The sequence below is a fragment of the Panthera tigris genome, chromosome F3 (assembly GCF_018350195.1).
Source record: "Panthera tigris isolate Pti1 chromosome F3, P.tigris_Pti1_mat1.1, whole genome shotgun sequence".
Lineage (NCBI taxonomy): Eukaryota > Metazoa > Chordata > Mammalia > Carnivora > Felidae > Panthera > Panthera tigris.
In genome coordinates, this window is record NC_056678.1 from 18,902,911 (window position 1) to 18,919,519 (window position 16,609).

A 16,609-nucleotide genomic window follows, 5' to 3' on the forward strand; every position below is an offset into this window, starting at 1 on the left:
CCCCTCTCCTGAAAAATAGCGTGCGTGATTACAGAGACTCGTGTAAAACCAGAGTGCATTTCTATTTCCAATGACCAGTCAACATCAAAGAAACTAACGTCTGCCACTAAAGAAGTGATTAAAGTTGACACAAGAAGTGATGTCCTTAATAGAGGTTCCTGCTTATGGAACCTCTGCTTATGGAAAGTTAGCCCAATTTGATCTTTAGCGATGACATATAGTAAACACAGGTTTGGAGAAAAAAATCAGCCCTAAGACACCAATGGTTGGCTCTTGTGTCCACCTAGTGATAACTATTTGGCGGCTTCAGTGTTGTGTCAAAGGTAATTTTCTTAGTTGGTGAATCCATCCAGAAGCATCATCTGCTTCCAGTGGCCCCCTTTATACCAAAAGAAAGGACTTCTACTGACAATGAGCTTGATTCTCTTTTGACTCAAGAGGTCCAAGTCATGGCCGTAAAGAGCAAGAAACGAAGGGCCGGTGTATCTAAAACTACCCTTAGAGAGAGGTCGTGTAGACAACACTGGTCTGTACTGACCGTCTACTATTGTGTCCTCCTCCTTCTCGGTTCTCTTCTTGCTCATCCTGGCCCGTTGGTAATGCCCACCTGTGCTCCCATGCAACAGGCCAGAGGGCAGCGTCCAACAGAACCAGCCTCCCACGTGCTGGTTTCCTCCTGCCGGCTCGCTCTTGCTGACTCGGCCCTCCTGTTCCCGCTGGTCCTGATCCTCCCTTTGGGCTTTCTCTGCCTCACCAACCCACGGGGCCACGCAGGTCTGGCTGTTCCTGCCAGCACTCTTTATTAGACACCATATGTCTGTGCTTCACTTCCAGGGCAGATGCCACAGTAGAGGCTAAGGTGGTTCCTGCCTCAGGCCCTTTACAGGAATTTCACCAGTTCTGTTCAGCCTTCCCCTGAGGGCAAGGAAATTGGACATGTTCACCGTGAACCACCCTAGCAGCCCTCTGTACTCTGTTCACTCCTCAAAGGCACATACCCCCTGATGCTCATCCCCAACTCTCCTCTTCCCAGTTTATACTTACTCTGGAGCAGCCCTTCTCATAGCTGTGGTTGCATCTCTCATTTCTTTGGGGTTGATTTAAATCTTATCTTTAGTGCCTATCTTTTTTTAAAAGTGTTTATTTATTTTGAGAGAGAGAGAGAGAGAGAGAGCACGCTAGTCAGGGAGGGGCAGAGAGAGAATGGGAGGCACAGAATCCGAAGCAGGCTCCAGGGTCTGAACTGTCAGCACAGAGCCCGACGTGCGGCTTGAACCCACACACCATGGGATCATGACCTGAGCCGAAGAAGTCGGGTGCTTAAATGACTGAGCCACCCAGGCGCCCCCTAGTGTCTATATTTTCTACAGAGCTCCAGACTGTCTTTCCCTCTGACCACTGAACATCTATCTCCATTAGGACTGCCCTGACAGAACCCCAAGACGGGTCCACACGAACAGAGCCTCCTCCTCAAGCCTGCTTCTTTTTTCAGCTGTGGCCTATTCATCTTCCCAGCCACAGGGGCAGGAGTCTTAACATCCATTCTCAACTCATCCCTCTTTCCCCCTCCCACCAACAAGTCACCCACTGCCCCCTGCTGGTTCTACCTAAAGTCATCTTTCTATCCTATCCTCCCCACACTATCGCAGCTGAGATCCCAGCTTCTTAGGTGGTGGTTCTCCTTCCTGCTCAGTGACCTTGGAAAAATTCAGTACATCTGAATGCATTTCCTTATCTCTTAAATGAAAGTGATAACAGTACCTAATGGCTCCACACGGTGCCGCCACCCAGGGCATCCTTGGCCTAGTTAGCGGCTCGCTACAGGCCTCTCACTTCCTCCTTTGCGACACCACTTTATCCTCTGATCTGCACGTGCTGTCCTACCCCCTCCACCTTCAGGGAGAGATTCAAGGGCCACCTCCTTCATGAAGGCTTCACCATTCCCCAAATTCAGACTTGACCGTTCCCTTTCACACTTGGCTGAAACGTCTCATAGAACTCATAGAACTCTTATTGTCTGTCTTCTACCTACAGCTTCTCTGTGTGCCTGCCTCCCCCGGAAGATGGAAAGCTCGCCGAGGGCAGGTACTGCCTCGCGGTTTTCTTACCCAGCACCCAGCCTACTGCTTTGCACACAGTGGACCCTCTGTAATCTACGTGTGCAGAAGCGTGCGGAGGCGTGCATGCAACAGAGGCAGAGAAGGGGAATCGTACACAGGCTGTGGGAGAGGCGCACAGGTGGGGAGTCCATCAGCTCCAAAAGCGGTGGAGTCACATCGACACCAGTCCTCGATGACGTCTCCAGTCCCTGAGCACCACAGGGAGCTCATGGTGGCCTCCTGCAAGAGCTGCAAGAGAGGGCAGGGGAGAGAGTGAGCGTCCAGGAGTCGGCGCTGGGCCACCACAGTCGAGAGACAGAATCGAGGCTCCGTCTGCTTCTTTGGTTTTTGCATTTTTAAAAACGTTCATTTATTTATATTTGAGAGTGAGGGAGAGAGAGAGAGAGCACACGAGTGGGGGGGGGGCAGAGAGAGAGAGAGACAGACAGACAGAGAGCCAAAAGCAGGCTCCGAGCTGTCAGCATAGAGCCCAACGCCGAGAGATCATGACCCGAGCCAGAGTCGGACACTTAACCAACTGAGCCACCCAGGCGCGCCAGGGCTCTGCTTGGTTCTAAATAATATCCAGGCAGTAGGCTGTGGCACCGCCTCACCATTTTTTGAGCTAAAATTCCTAATCCCTGGACACCGTTTCTGGGAAGCCAGACCTCGCAGGACCTGTAGGGTGCCTCTCTCTCATTAATGTGACAGGTGAAGGGCTGTCGCTTTGGAAGCAAGTCTTACTTCTCCCTCCTACTCCAGCCGTCATTCCACATCCGGGTCCCTAGCGACAGTAACCTCTGTCCCATACACTGCCCTTACCTCCCTTTCCTCTGCCCTGAGGTCCTTGGCCCTTTCTCAAATGCCTCTCTGTGCCTCCTTGTGTGGCCTCTGCACCCTGCCCAGCATGGCTTCCTCATTCCTTCAGCACACCTTGTACCCCACGTACGATAATTACACAGTTCTGCCTTGGGTTGTGATTGTGTGTGAGGCCTCTCTCTCCTGGTAGAGGGCAGAAAGTGCGGCCGACACGCTAAGAACCGGGCTCCAGAGCTGTCTGCTCTGGGTGCGGACTTCGGCTCTGCCAATCACTGCCGTGGGACCTTGGGCCAACTGCATAAATGTTTCCTCACTGGAAAGACGGGAGACAAACAGCACTTTCCTTACAGGGTTGTGATGATCACATGAAATAATATACGCCAAAGGGCATAGCATAGTACTTGTGCTATGCACGCACTAGTCGCATATAAATAGTACACAGCAGTCACCAATAAATGTCAGCAATTATTATTGTGTTTGAATGACAGAGTGGGGTCTTATGGGGAAGCTTATAAATGCCGCAGAGCCTAGAACAATTCTTTATATACAGTGTTTTCATAGCAGATATTCACTATTAAATGAAAGGACAAAAGGATAAAATTAGACCAGTCAAGGAGCAGAACTTGAGATGGGGCAATTCTCTGGCGAGGAAGCAGATCCTGACGGGCACTGACCCCTCAGCAGGGTGCTGCTGCCTCAACCCCAGGCCAGGGATGGGCAGAGGGGGAGGCTGGCCGCATGGCACATGGCTGGCCAAGCTGGCCAAGGTCAGCTTTCTCTCTGGGTCAGCCCATCTATTGCAGCCGCCACTTTTCCTGTGAGTCTCTTCTCTCTGACCCGCTCTTACCAAACCCACATGGAAAATTTGGGGCCAAGAAACTGAAAGAAAGAGACGGGGGGGGCGGTGGGAGGGAGAAAGGAAAGAAAGAAGGAAGGAAAAGGAGAAAAAAAAAAGAGGGGAAGAAGAAAAAAAAGAGAGAGAGAGAAAGCCCTACAAAAATCAAAACGCCCACGCTGAAAGCCAGTATCCCAAGTTACGTTGCTTCAGAACTTGACATAGTTGAAAATAAGGGTCAATATTGATCTTCCTCATCCCAATCCCTCAGGTTGGGAGCGTCTAGGGAGGAGGGGCCAATTCCTGAGTATCACTATAATATGTGTGCAGTTTTAGAATCTCAAGGCCCTTGTAGGGCTAACACTTTAGTTTGAGCTCCTTGGAAAATGGTTATGATTGACAGTGGAGGACACTTAGAGTCAAAGAGGTGAGGTGAGCTGCTCAGGGTCACGGGCTAGTGAATGGGGGCAGTGACAGAACCTGAGCTCAAGGTGACCCATGCTACATCTCAGGCTCTTTCTAGCAAAGCTCTCTTCATAAACGCTGGATCTGCCAGTTCCCAGCATGAAGCCGGGCGCACGGTAGGTGCTCACTTTATGCTCTGCCTGCCTGAACCAAATTCAAATCAAAAGTATACTTTTCTAAACTAAGAAAACAGACTTTCATTGAGATCGGTAGAATAGAGAGGAAATTGTGGCTGCCCATTTACAGTCTTCCATCAACAATTACTAGCTAAGCACCTGTGGGGGTGTTTCCTGTGCTTGGCGTTAAGGATACAGTGATGCATAAGACCTATACAGTCTCTGCCCACATAAATCTTGCAGCAAAAGAATAAACAAGCACAAGTTACATAAGTAGCCAAATAACTACAACTGGGTGGTGGGGACTCCAACGGAAAAGGGTGAAATGTGGCAGGAGGGACAAGGAGGGCGGCCGGTCTCACAGAGGAGTTTGGGAAAGCCTCCCTGAGGATGTGTTTTTATTGAACTTGGAGGGACAGATCAGGAGTCTGGTTACAAAAGATGGGGAAGTGTTCCAGGTGGAAAAACCAATATTAAGAAGACTTCAGCCTGGATGAAACTTGACCTCTAAAATCAACGGAGAAAAGGTTGCTCTGGCTCTAAGAGACAGAGTGAAGGGGGAAGAGGTTCTCAGCAAATAGGAAGGGGTGGGGCGTGTTACAGAGGTCGTGTGGGCCATGGTGAGGGGCAGTGTCACAGTCTGAGGGCAGCCGCAAGCCATTAAAGTGGTTATTTTTTATGGTTATTTATTTTTGAGAGAGAAAGAGTGGGTGAGGGGCAGAGAGAGAAGGAGAGACAGAGAGTCCCAAGCAGGCTCCATACTGTCAGCACAAAGCCAGACTTGGGGCTCGATCTCATGAACTGTGAGATCATGACCTGAGCCGAGATCAAGAGTCAGACAATTAACTGACTGAGCCACCAAGGCACCACCCCCCGCTTTTTTTTTAAGTTTACTTTATTAATTTTTGAGAGTGAGAGAGGGAGGGGAGAGAGAGACAGACAGACAGAGACAGAGAGAGAGAGAGAATCCTAAGCAGGCTCCACACTGACAGTGCAGAGCTTGATGCGGGGCTCATGAACCATGAGATCATGATCTGAGCTGAAATCAAGAGTCACACACTCACTGGCTGAGCCACTGAGGTGTCCCATTAAAGTGTTTTAAATAGGGGAACAACATTATCAGATTTCCAACCCAAAGGAGTAAGGACCAACACTTATGACAACAAACATTTCTTCAAAAGCTTTAACTTTCCACTTTTGACTTGCACAATTCCACGAGTTCTGACTCCCTCAATCCTGGGCCATAGCTAGCTGAGAAGGCAGGACAGGGTAGAAGAGAGGAATCAAGAAGAAGGCCTTTTGGAAAGGAAGGGGAAAAAAACGTTTTTCTTAGTATCTGCAGTGTGTCAGGCATTGCCTGGGGAGTCCTCATTTGTTATGAGATTTAATCCTGATTCCAGAAAAGAAATGGGATTTTCCCATTTTTGTTATTATTTTGTTCTAAGGAAAGCAGCTGAACTTTCGAGCCAAGTTCACCGGTCCCTTCATTCCTCCATTTATTCATTTCATTCATTGATTCAGCAAAGTGCTCACTATGTGTCCACTACAACTCGGCACTGGGGTTCCACAGAAGAACGAGTGCTTCTCAGGGTCTCCAGGAGAGTGAACCATGTGAACACTTGTGATAGGAGGTGATACGCGTTCCAGAAGATGTATGGATACAGACAATGTGCCGTGAAGGCACATGGGTTGGCCTCGGAGAACAAGGGAAGGCTTGTCACAGCGGGTGATGCTTGAGCTGAAACCTGGAAACACTTCACAGCAGGAGTTTGCCAGTGACAGAAATGTATGACAAGCCATTCCTGGGAGGGAGAGTGACAAGTGTGAAGGGCTAGATGCACAACAGAAAATGTGTTTAAGGAGGTACAAAGAGTTAAAATTTGGAGGATAGAACATAAAGTATAGAGTGGGTACACCCTAACCGTGTAAGTGAAGACACCGTTGGGACAATGAAGGGCCCTTATAATGACATGCTAAGGATTTTAGATTGTATGTAACAGATTCTGCAGAACCACTGAATTATCTTGCTGCAGTAGGAGCAGATATCCACATCAGAGAGAAAACTCTGACTGGTCTCACAGGAAAACCAGCAAGAGGTTACTGTAACAAGATGGCGGCCTGATGTTACAGTGCATGACTGAAATAGTTAGGCTGTGATGGGGGTACAGTAACAAGAGAATGGATTCAAGGTATTTGTCTCTTTTTTTAAACTTTTAAAAATGTTTTTTTTATTTATTTATTTAAAAAAATTTTTTTTAACGTTTATTTATTTTTGAGACAGAGAGAGACAGAGCATGAACGGGAGAGGAGCAGAGAGAGAGGGAGACACAGAATCGGAAGCAGGCTCCAGGCTCTGGGCCATCAGCCCAGAGCCCGACGCAGGGCTCGAACTCACAGACCGTGAGATCGTGACCTGAGCTAAAGTCGGACACTCAACTGACTGAGCCAACCAGGCACCCCCCAAAAAAATGTTTTTATTTATTTTTGAGACAGAGGTTGACAGAGCATGAGCAGGGGAGGGGCAGAGAGAAAGAGGGAGAGACAGAATCGGAAGCAGGCTCCAGGCTCTGAGCTGTCAGCACAGAGCCCGACGCGGGGCTCGAACTCACAGACTGCGAGGTCATGACCCCAGCCGAAGTCTGGACGCTCAAGCGACTGAGCCACCCAGACACCCCTGGATTCAAGATATCTGTGATCCCTGGTGATACACAGATGTCAGGGAGTGACAAGAAAAGGAAGCAAACTTGGTCTCCATTTGGGGCAACTTGGTAGAAGAGAATCCCATTCACTGAGATTGAAGCACAATGTTTGTGCTGTTTGGGGTGGAAGATGGTGAGTTCAAGTTTGTTGGGTCTGGGACACCTGGTGGGTTATACGGCTCCACCTCCTGGTTTCTGGGCTGTTTCTAATCACAGACTGAAATATGGCATCATAGATTGGTCCCAGAGAAGGAGGCCAAGGAGACCAAGAGAGGTTAGAAAATTGGTTCCAGACATGCCAGAGAGGTAGGGATAAGAACACACGCTGACTTACAGGTTTTGTGACTTAGCACCCCCACCCCCTCCTTTGCTTCTACACTCCACATCCTCATTCTTTGGGAGAAAGAGAAAATTGGAAGGAAAAGCAGAGGAGTAGAGAGAATGAGCAGAAAAGAAAGAGTGTGTCTGAGGAATGAGAAAGAACAAATACGTGATGGTGACTGAACCTATTCGGCCACCTTGTCTATGCGTTTAGAAATTAAAATATTCAAAATACGGCCAGATGCCTGGTATCTCCCAACCACTCTCGTGAAACCAGTGCAGGGAGACAGGGAGGGGCCAAGATGTGGCAAGTAGGAGATCCAGAGAGGGGGATGATGAAGACAGATTCCTCTAGCTTCCCCATCATGCTCATGACGCCCCTGCAGGAAGCCATGAATCTCTGTCCTCCTCTCCCACCAGGCTCTTCCTTATTCTGCAGCTTTGCACGCCTTGCCCCACAGCACAGGGCTGGGAGTGTGCTCTCTGCCTCTGCTGTTCCCAGGCAAGTGCACAGGTGATCCTGGGGCACCAGCAGCCTTGGGTGCTCACAAAAGACAGGTAAGGGCGCTGGGTTAAAGCCACCGCAGCTTTGGGTCTCCACAGTGACACCAACCCCTCCTCCTCATCATCCTTGTAAACCCCCCTCTCGTGGGCCTTTCTCTCCAACTCCTCCTCCCCAGTCACTTCTACCAGACTGAAGAGGAATTCATAGGCCAAAGGAACCATTTATTCTTTTGAGAAACCTTGTCTTCAAACACTCAGTGAAATGTCTGTGGCAGAGGCGGAAAGGTGAGGGAAGCCCACGTGTGCAAAATCTGTCCTTGTTGGTCTGAGCATCACCTATGAAACAACACGATACACCAGGTGTCCCTTAAAGGAGGACAGAGAAAGCAATTATGGCCCCACCTCGATGGACACACCTCTCAGGCAGGCAAGCAGCTCTCTGCTCTGACTCTACTAAGTCTTGTCCCCAAGGCCACCTTTGCCTGTAGTCTCAAAAGTCCCACACCCTGAGCTTTCGTGTTTTTATTCTTGTCATCGTCATCACCGTTGCTGTTGTGTGTTTGACCCACTCTGTTCTGTCTGTCCTTGAGGAGATCAGAGAGCTAGGAGATGAGCTAAGCCACATGTCTCCAGCTTATCCCTTTGGGTCCATTCGTTTTCTCGCAGCACCTTTGGAAAGGGAGCCGCAGAGGGAAAGGGGGTGCTGCTGGGAAATGTCATCATCTAGTAGCATTATTTGAGGCGGAAGATTTGCATGGATGTGGTGTTTTATAGTCTTTGTTCTGAGAGTCAAAGTGACGGGCAGAAAACCATCCCCTCCAGGCTAAGACCAGACCCTTCCCTTCGGGACCTGGGCCTGATGCACTCCTCCTAACCTCGCAGCTGGTCCAGGCTCAGGATCTGTTAGGGGAGCTGAACCTCCTCTCATGACTGTCCCCTGAGGCTTTCTGAACAAGGCCTTTAGTGACTACGAATGCCGCGCCTCCCTCTCCACCTTTTTCTTTCCAGCCCTTGTTGCTCAAGGACCTACCCTAATGCTGAGTTGTGACTCCTGACTCATTACCATGGGTGTTGTGGATGCACTGATTTGATTTCATATGCAAACATGTAAATCTAAACAAATAATGTGCCTGGATTAGCTCAACAAAAAGTCTCACTATCCATATTCTAGCAGGGAGCTCAACTACACCCTGTCACCCCCCAGGCCATCTGGAAAGCCCTCTGTTGTTGCTCAGGCCTCCCAGAGTCAAGGGTCCCAGGCCTCTTACCCTCTGGGTCTGGTTGTTGGTCACCAGTTCATAGATGGGGGCTGCTCTGGTCACCTCCAGCAGAACTGGCTCAGCAGGAGTGTCAGGGCTGGATGTCACATGACACAGGGGGCAGGATGAGGGGCATCGTCCCTTGCTCTGGCACTCCATGCGGACCCCAGCTGCCATGCGCTTGGTGCCAGACTCTGACAGGCTGGCGATGTATTCTGGGAACGTCAGCACCTTGGGGTCTCTTTCCCGCTCCTCCGACTCATCGGATGGAGAGTTGCCTGCCGGACACAAAACGAAAAGGAACAGTGAGCAAGGATCATGAAAGAGCAAGGTCTTGCATGTTCTTGTGGCCCGAGTGCCGGAGTCAAGTCGTAGGGAGGTCATGAAATGTCACTGGCAGGTTACGGATGTGATTCTGACCTCCCATTGAATATGGGGAACCCATCCTCCCAGTAACCAACAGAGTTGGAAACAGCCTTCTAAATGTGAGATCAGGTTGTTTCCTTTCGGAGAATCATCAGCTCCACTGATCCCCTCAGAGGGAGGCATCTTCAATGCATGTGCAGGATCTAGGACTGTCATCAGGAATACAAACAGTAGCAACAGTGATTATTCCGGGACTCAGCTCCCTCATCCATTAAATGAAGATATTCCTAGTACTACCTCTAGCGTTGTGTGATGAATAAGTGACAACATGTTTTTAAAGCACACACCCCAGTGGCTAGTGCATGGCCAACCACCATCATAACAGTCTTCATTATAACCACAGGTAAGATTTACCTAAACTATGAAGTGAGATCCAGTCCAGGCCTCCTTCAACCCTTACAAGAACTCTCTGCATGGACTTCCATCATTGCATCCATTTTATGGGTGAGGAAAGTGTGGTCAAGAGCCTTAAGATCACACAAGGGTAGTAGGTGGTCAGAGCTGGGATTTGAATCCAGTTTTGCCAGATTCCAAAGCCTTTGAGTCATTGGGGGAAGAAGAGGACTTTTCTGCTTCATTACCCATCAATGTATTGAATATGGGGAGGGAGTTCTGGCTTTTTCAAAAAGATCTGCACTCCAAAGCACTCCAAAGAGACAGATTCACATCGCCCTTGATTGATGAGTAAAAAAGGTAGTTAGAGAAACTTTTGGTTTATTTTTGGTGTCAAAGATGAGAAATGCTTACCCGAACATAATACTTTGTTCCCTATGGAAGAAAGCATGGCTTGATATTTGTCCTCCAAGCCTTCATGATTTCCCATTTAACCTCTTCATTCCAGAGGAAGATGGAAGTAGGGTCCGTTGACCCAAGTCTACCTTTGCCTTGGGTTCCTTTCTACACCCCTGGCCTTTTGTGACACCACTGCAGTCTCGAACATGAGACAATTTCATGCAGGCCACAGAGCTTTTAGAAACAAGGGGCAGATCTAGAACATTCATCCTGGTAGTCTTGGCCTGATCTGGGGGAAATGCAGTACTTGATGGGCCAGATCTCTGGGGGAAATGGTTGGAAAGTTCCAGAAGGTGACCGGGATACAACTCATTGACTTGATAACAAGGTTCTCTCTTGTGGGGTCCAGGGAGTGCTCTGCTCGCCTGTCTCGTTTGTTATGTAATATGAGCCCGTTTGGAAATGTCATGAGACATTTCAGCACTGTTGTCTCCCAGATGAACACCCTCATTATGTGGATGAGGCATCTTTATCCAGAGACTCCACTGACATGGCTTTCCTCCTGCTCACTAACACAAAGGATTCTCTCAGTGACTGCAAACACGGGATACAATTCATTTCACATTTGCTTTTTGTTTAATAACAAACCCAGAGTGGAACTGAAGCCTTTCCTAGTTTATAAAAACTGCATAACTACATGTACCAAAACCAAGAATGATGTTATCAAATAGGGAGGCCCAGGAGCCCACACCAGCGAGCCCCAAGGTCCCTTGAGCCACATGTAAATCCTGATTGACATTCAGGCTTATGCAACTCAGTCCCATGGCTGAGAGTATTTGTAAAATGACCACCATCTGGAAGGACTCTCCTCACCCAGCCCCTGGCCAGGCCTCAGTCTTCTTCAACAGGCTATATGGACTGGGCAGGGATAAGAAGTGAATGAGGTCTTGGATTCTTGATACGATTTCTAGAAAAAAAGGCCTTCATTCATTGGGGAAATGAATGAAACTCCAAAAAAAAAAAAAAAAAAAGAAAAAAATCAGTGAAAACACAGTGCGTCTTTTCAAAACAAAATTTAAAAATTTTTGCTGCACAAACCTTGCCACAGAGCTTGAGTGTCTCCTGGAGGGCCCTCGTGACCCTTCCGATCAGATTCATCTCATCAACCCACAGCCCTCCTTGTGGAGTGTATTCAACAGAGGCGGGGAAAAGAGGTCCCATGAAATGACCACTAGATGGCGATATCAAGTGTAAAATGACTTCTGTGAGAGGGAAAATCTTGCAATGAATTCTGTGTGGCCACTCTGGTACTACAGAAAATAAACTTGGAAAAGTAACACCTGGAAACTTAAAAAAGTGTGTGACAGTACCATTTTTTTTCCAGTGGAATAAGAAAAAAATTTAATGAGTAGCCTAATTCCAGAAAATGTATCCTAAGGAGAAACAATAGAGAGCAAGACAGGTAATTCTGAGAGACTGAGAATGAAAATCCTCCCTCAATATCCTTCACATGGAATGACACTTCTAAGTGGAGATAATATGCCACCAAATTCCTTTCCTCTCGCCTTGAATCCCCAAATATCCAGGAACTCTGCCCCCCACTTGCCCACCACACACTCCACACGCATTCAGGTGTAGGACACCTGCCCATTTATCACTTAGGGTGCACCGCTGTGACAGCCAGATGTGGCCACTAGAGGGCACCGAATCCCCAAACACAGTGGAGCTGAGTGACCACCTCCCAGCCCTCCAGCACTCCATCCTTAAGACTTGTAATTGCTGTAAACAGTTGAGAGGCTATTCCCTGGTGGCTGTCTGCTGACTGTCCCAAGCAAAATCAAGATACCACGAATCCCCTTCGATATCCGGGCAGGAGCACGGTTAGGGAGAAGAGAGGCGTGGGAAGGAGGATGCAAAAGAAGATGGTGGCAGACCACCAAACTCTTGTTTTGATCCAGAATCCTATTTTCTTTCTCCTGAAAATATTCAGGTTCATAGAAAGCAGGCCCTGTGAAGGACCCTCTAGCCCCCTGGTCATGCAGTACGGAGCTGTCTAGAGAGGAGCTGGATTTATACAGAAGTGATGAGCAGCGAACTCCCAAAGCCATCCATTCAGGCTCCAGCAAAGAATAGAGATGTGTGTGTGAGAGAGATTTTTCAAAGAGGAAATGCATTTTCCATGCGCAGTTAAAGGCACAATTGGGAAATACTCCTTAAAATGATGGAGTCCGGTGGTGAAAGCCCAGATAAATCTCCCTTTGCCCAAAGAGAGCACCTATAACATCATGTCTGTGGCAAGCGAGAGAGTAGTTCAAATCCTAAAAGCTTTAGGGGAGTCTGATCTTTGACATTTGCTTTTAACTCCCCCTCAGTGTTGGAGCGGGAGGCAGAGAGAGTGCATGGAGAGTCAGAGAGGAGACCCCCCTATTTCCTTATTGTTCAATGGCTCCCCCCTCCACCTCCTACTCTGGTTACATTCCTTAGGTACTTCTTGCCTCTTCTGCCCTCTAGATCCCTGGTGGAAATTCTCTAGTACTTTAAGTCACTACGTTGTCTCTTAATAAAATGAATATGCGATTTCAACAAGTTACAGAGACTCTGGACATAAGAAAGGAGCTACAATTAAGGGCATAAAAGATTATAATTGGCAAAAGTGCCTTCTGATCAAGGGCATCCAGGTGCCCAGAAGGGGCGTGGCCCCCTCTTATCCCTGTTTGCAGAATTCATCGAATTGCTCTCAGGGAGGCTTTGGAGTCCAGCCATGACACTTAGCTTTCATATAAGTAGAAGAACAGCCAACCTGGAATGTAGTTAACAACCCCAAAACTGCAAAGCATTTTGCAAATACAGTTTGCTATAAATAAATGCCATTTGCTTTAGGCTAAATCTGTATCCTACAGCACCCAGTGGATGAATTTCCTCAATAGAATATTGTGGAATGAGAATGTTGGCATCCTCAATGTTCCGAATCTCATTGTGGATGTGCCCATGGCCTTAGGCGTGTACATACTGACCCACCTAGACTCAGGAGCCTACGAGGATGATAAAAGCTAGGGACCCATCCTCATACAGGGTCTGCTCTGCTGGTAGGAACTGACAGGTCATGGAGGTGGATTAGTTGTTATGAAGTAAATTGGTACAATTCCTGTAGGATTCGGGGACTGCTTAAGACTCTCTCTCCTGAGTTGGTGCCCAAGGCAATGAGATGCTAATGACATCACAGCCAGAACTACAGAGGTAGTTCATTAGGCAGCAAAGAAATCAAATGCAAACTAATTAGATCCTAGCCCTTGGAGACGGCACAGGATCTACAGGAAAGAAAGCTTGACGTGGGGCAGATGAAGCACAGCCATGGCAAACCGCACCCTGGAGCCCCCCAACACCCTGCATTCCACCACCCTCCCCGCCGCCAGCCTGTTCCTGGTCACAAAGGGTGTCCTGGAGGTATCTGAATTCACATTTCCATCCACGCCCTCCGGCTCAGATCAGTCTCTCGGGATGTTTGGTCATATCTTTGGACAGAGAGGTTTAGGTCACTTGGGATGACTTAAAATGAACTCCTAGACTTGCCGTAAGACAGTCTCTGAGACCTGAATAAAGTACAATGTGATGGGTTAATAATCAAGGAGAAGGGGACAGGGCATAAACTGGCCACTTCTCTCTACTCCTCTGTAGGAGACAGCGAGTGTTTGGGGTCAGTAATTATGTTTCAATTGGGTTTCATCTTTGAAACTCCTCTACCCATTTCAAGTGTATCCATATCCCTCCTCTCTCTCTCTCTCTCTCTCTCTCTCTCCATGGATATATGTTTTGGGGGGCAGGGTAAAGGGGGTGAATATAACAACCACGACCATAGACTTAAAAGTTAAAAACAAGTCAAACATAAAGAATAAAACCGAAGTATTTGTAAACAGTTGCTAGCCTCGTACTAAAGCTTCGAAGGATCCAGTGGCAAGAACAAAGCGTTATCCTAACCACAGCCAACTCCCCGTCTCTAGCCGGGACCTCTCCCACCGGTGTTAACAGAGCCTTGTCAATAGCTTGCTTGGAAATCCATCTGAATGTCCGACGGGCACCTCAAAGCCAACATGTCCCAAACTGCTGTTGGTCATTCATCCACACTCTCTCCATCAGCCTGCCTCTTCTCTCCAAGGTGCTCGTCCAGCGAATGGCACCAGCTTCCTCACTGCTCAGCATGCGAGGCTGGGCTTCGTTGTTGGTTCTTCCCTGCCCTCCCAACCAATCACCCAGTCTCCACATTCTCTACCTCCCCAAACCATCCACTCCTCTGCTCGCCCACGGCTGCCCCAGTGGCACAGCAGTTTAAAGTGTGAGGTCAGAGGGGGCGCCTGGGTGGCGCAGTCGGTTAAGCATCCGACTTCAGCCAGGTCACGATCTCGCGGTCCGTGAGTTCGAGCCCCGCGTCAGGCTCTGGGCTGATGGCTCGGAGCCTGGAGCCTGTTTCCAATTCTGTGTCTCCCTCTTTCTCTGCCCCTCCCCCGTTCATGCTCTGTCTCTCTCTGTCCCCCCCAAAAAAAAAAAAAAAAAAAAAAACGTTGAAAAAATAAAGTGTGAGGTCAGAGTCAGACTGCCCGGGATTGACTTCTGACCTTAGCACTTGCTTGCTGTACAATTTGGGGTGAGTTTCTGAACCTTTCTGGGCCTGGGCTTTCTCATCCATAAAAAAGAGACAGCAACTGAACTGCTTTCATAAAGCTGTGGTGGAGGTGAACTGATATAATCCATGAAGAGAGCTTTGCCGTACCTGGGACACAGTGAGGCCTCTCCGAAGTTAATTACTCTCATGATGCCTGTCTACTTGCCTGCTCTGCCTGCCACCAAACGGGCTCCTTGAGGGGCAAAACTGTGTCTAGTTCTTCCACTGTAATGTCCCACAGTGTTGTTATTGCCTAACAAGTAGTTAATGAATTCGACAATTCATTAAGCAAATATGTATTGAATGTCTACCGACGTCTGTCGAATTAATAAATCATTTATAATGACTTGTATAGGACGTGACTAGGTACTAACCAGACAGGCAGGGTTTCAATTTGTTTCTCGCCTTGCCGTCCTGGGTTCTTTTGAGATTTTCTGGTTTTCTCCTATAAAAAAGACGGACGTCCATCCAGAGCAAGTTCCACCCCTCTCAGGGACAAATGTGAACTGGCCCGAGATAATCTGATTGCAAAAATTTGAGGAAATACCGCAAAAGTACACCTTGCAAAAGTGTACTTTTGCAAAATCTCAAAGGCTATGGCTGTACATGGAGTGTTTACCTTGGGATAGAAGGAGTTAAGCTTAAAAAAAGGAGCAGCCAATTGTGGCACCGACGAGCAGGTAGTGGTTTTCCCGTGACTAGTAAATGTGGGAGCGTTACAGCCACTAATGTCACAAAGTGGCAAATGGATATGATTGGTGTCCTGGGCCATGAGGCCGCGGGTATCCGACAGCGGCTGAGGTGGAAGGCACATCGCTGTGGGGGGCGTGAGTGACAGCATTTGTACTGGGATTCAGCATCGTGCATTCTACTTCACCAATAAAAAAAGACAGTGGTTGTAACAGCAAGAGCGGGGGGGATACTCTAGCCCCCAAGAATGGCCCTAAGGAGGAAACATGGAAACCTGTATCTTCTGCAGTTTTCCTACCTTGCCCCATCTCAGCCTGTACACAGGAGCCCACCCACGTTTCCAGGCACACATTCATCATTACCCATGAGCTTAGAGGAAGCACATCTTTGGGGATGTGCTTTTGGGATTAAATACTAGAAAACCATTGGTTCACAACTGTCCAACATGTTGGACATAGAGTTTATATTCCTGCCCTTCCCTACACATGAATTCACAATTAAAAAATATCCTATGTCAGGATGTATTCTTTTGGCCCTCAAATTAAAGTTTCTGAAACTTCAGATCTAGTTCTTTGGTACTTCTTCAGGAAGCTTCTGGAAATAGCAAATGGTCTTTGTTATAGGCATGAGCAGCATCTCTGGGTGTGGTGAGGTCCAGTTAAATAATTAGCAGTCGTCAAACATCCACTGGGCACCTTGGCAAAGCACAATTAACTGTGGGGTTGAAGAAAAGGTGTCTTCTGGAAAATTGAATTTTTTGTTTAATTGATACTTAGCCAGAAAATGCTTACTTTTCCTCCAATTCCTGTTGACATTTTTCTTCTCTAAAAATGCAGTTTTCCAATTTTCTGCCTGCCTCGTGAAGCATTGCCTACCAAACAGAATTAAGCCTTTCCTCAAGGCACCTCAGGTGATCGTTTTGTTTATCAATTATGACTGTGCAGATTTAGAAGCTGTAGGAGACAGAAATAAAACGGTACATATACC

At 48.0% G+C, this 16,609-nt stretch overlaps 1 protein-coding gene across 3 annotated transcripts in view; it reads right to left on the bottom strand.

The window, feature by feature from the left end:
* Positions 1-16,609, bottom strand: part of ASTN1 (astrotactin 1) — a 302,406-nt gene that overhangs the window by 23,307 nt on the left and 262,490 nt on the right. For all 3 annotated transcript variants that reach the window (XM_042975952.1, XM_042975954.1, XM_042975953.1), the window contains exons 17-18: positions 9,127-9,395; positions 2,215-2,348 (exon numbers count right to left, since the gene is read on the bottom strand). In XM_042975952.1, the coding sequence (XP_042831886.1) occupies positions 2,215-2,348; positions 9,127-9,395 (403 nt within the window). The remainder of the gene's footprint in view (positions 1-2,214; positions 2,349-9,126; positions 9,396-16,609) is intronic.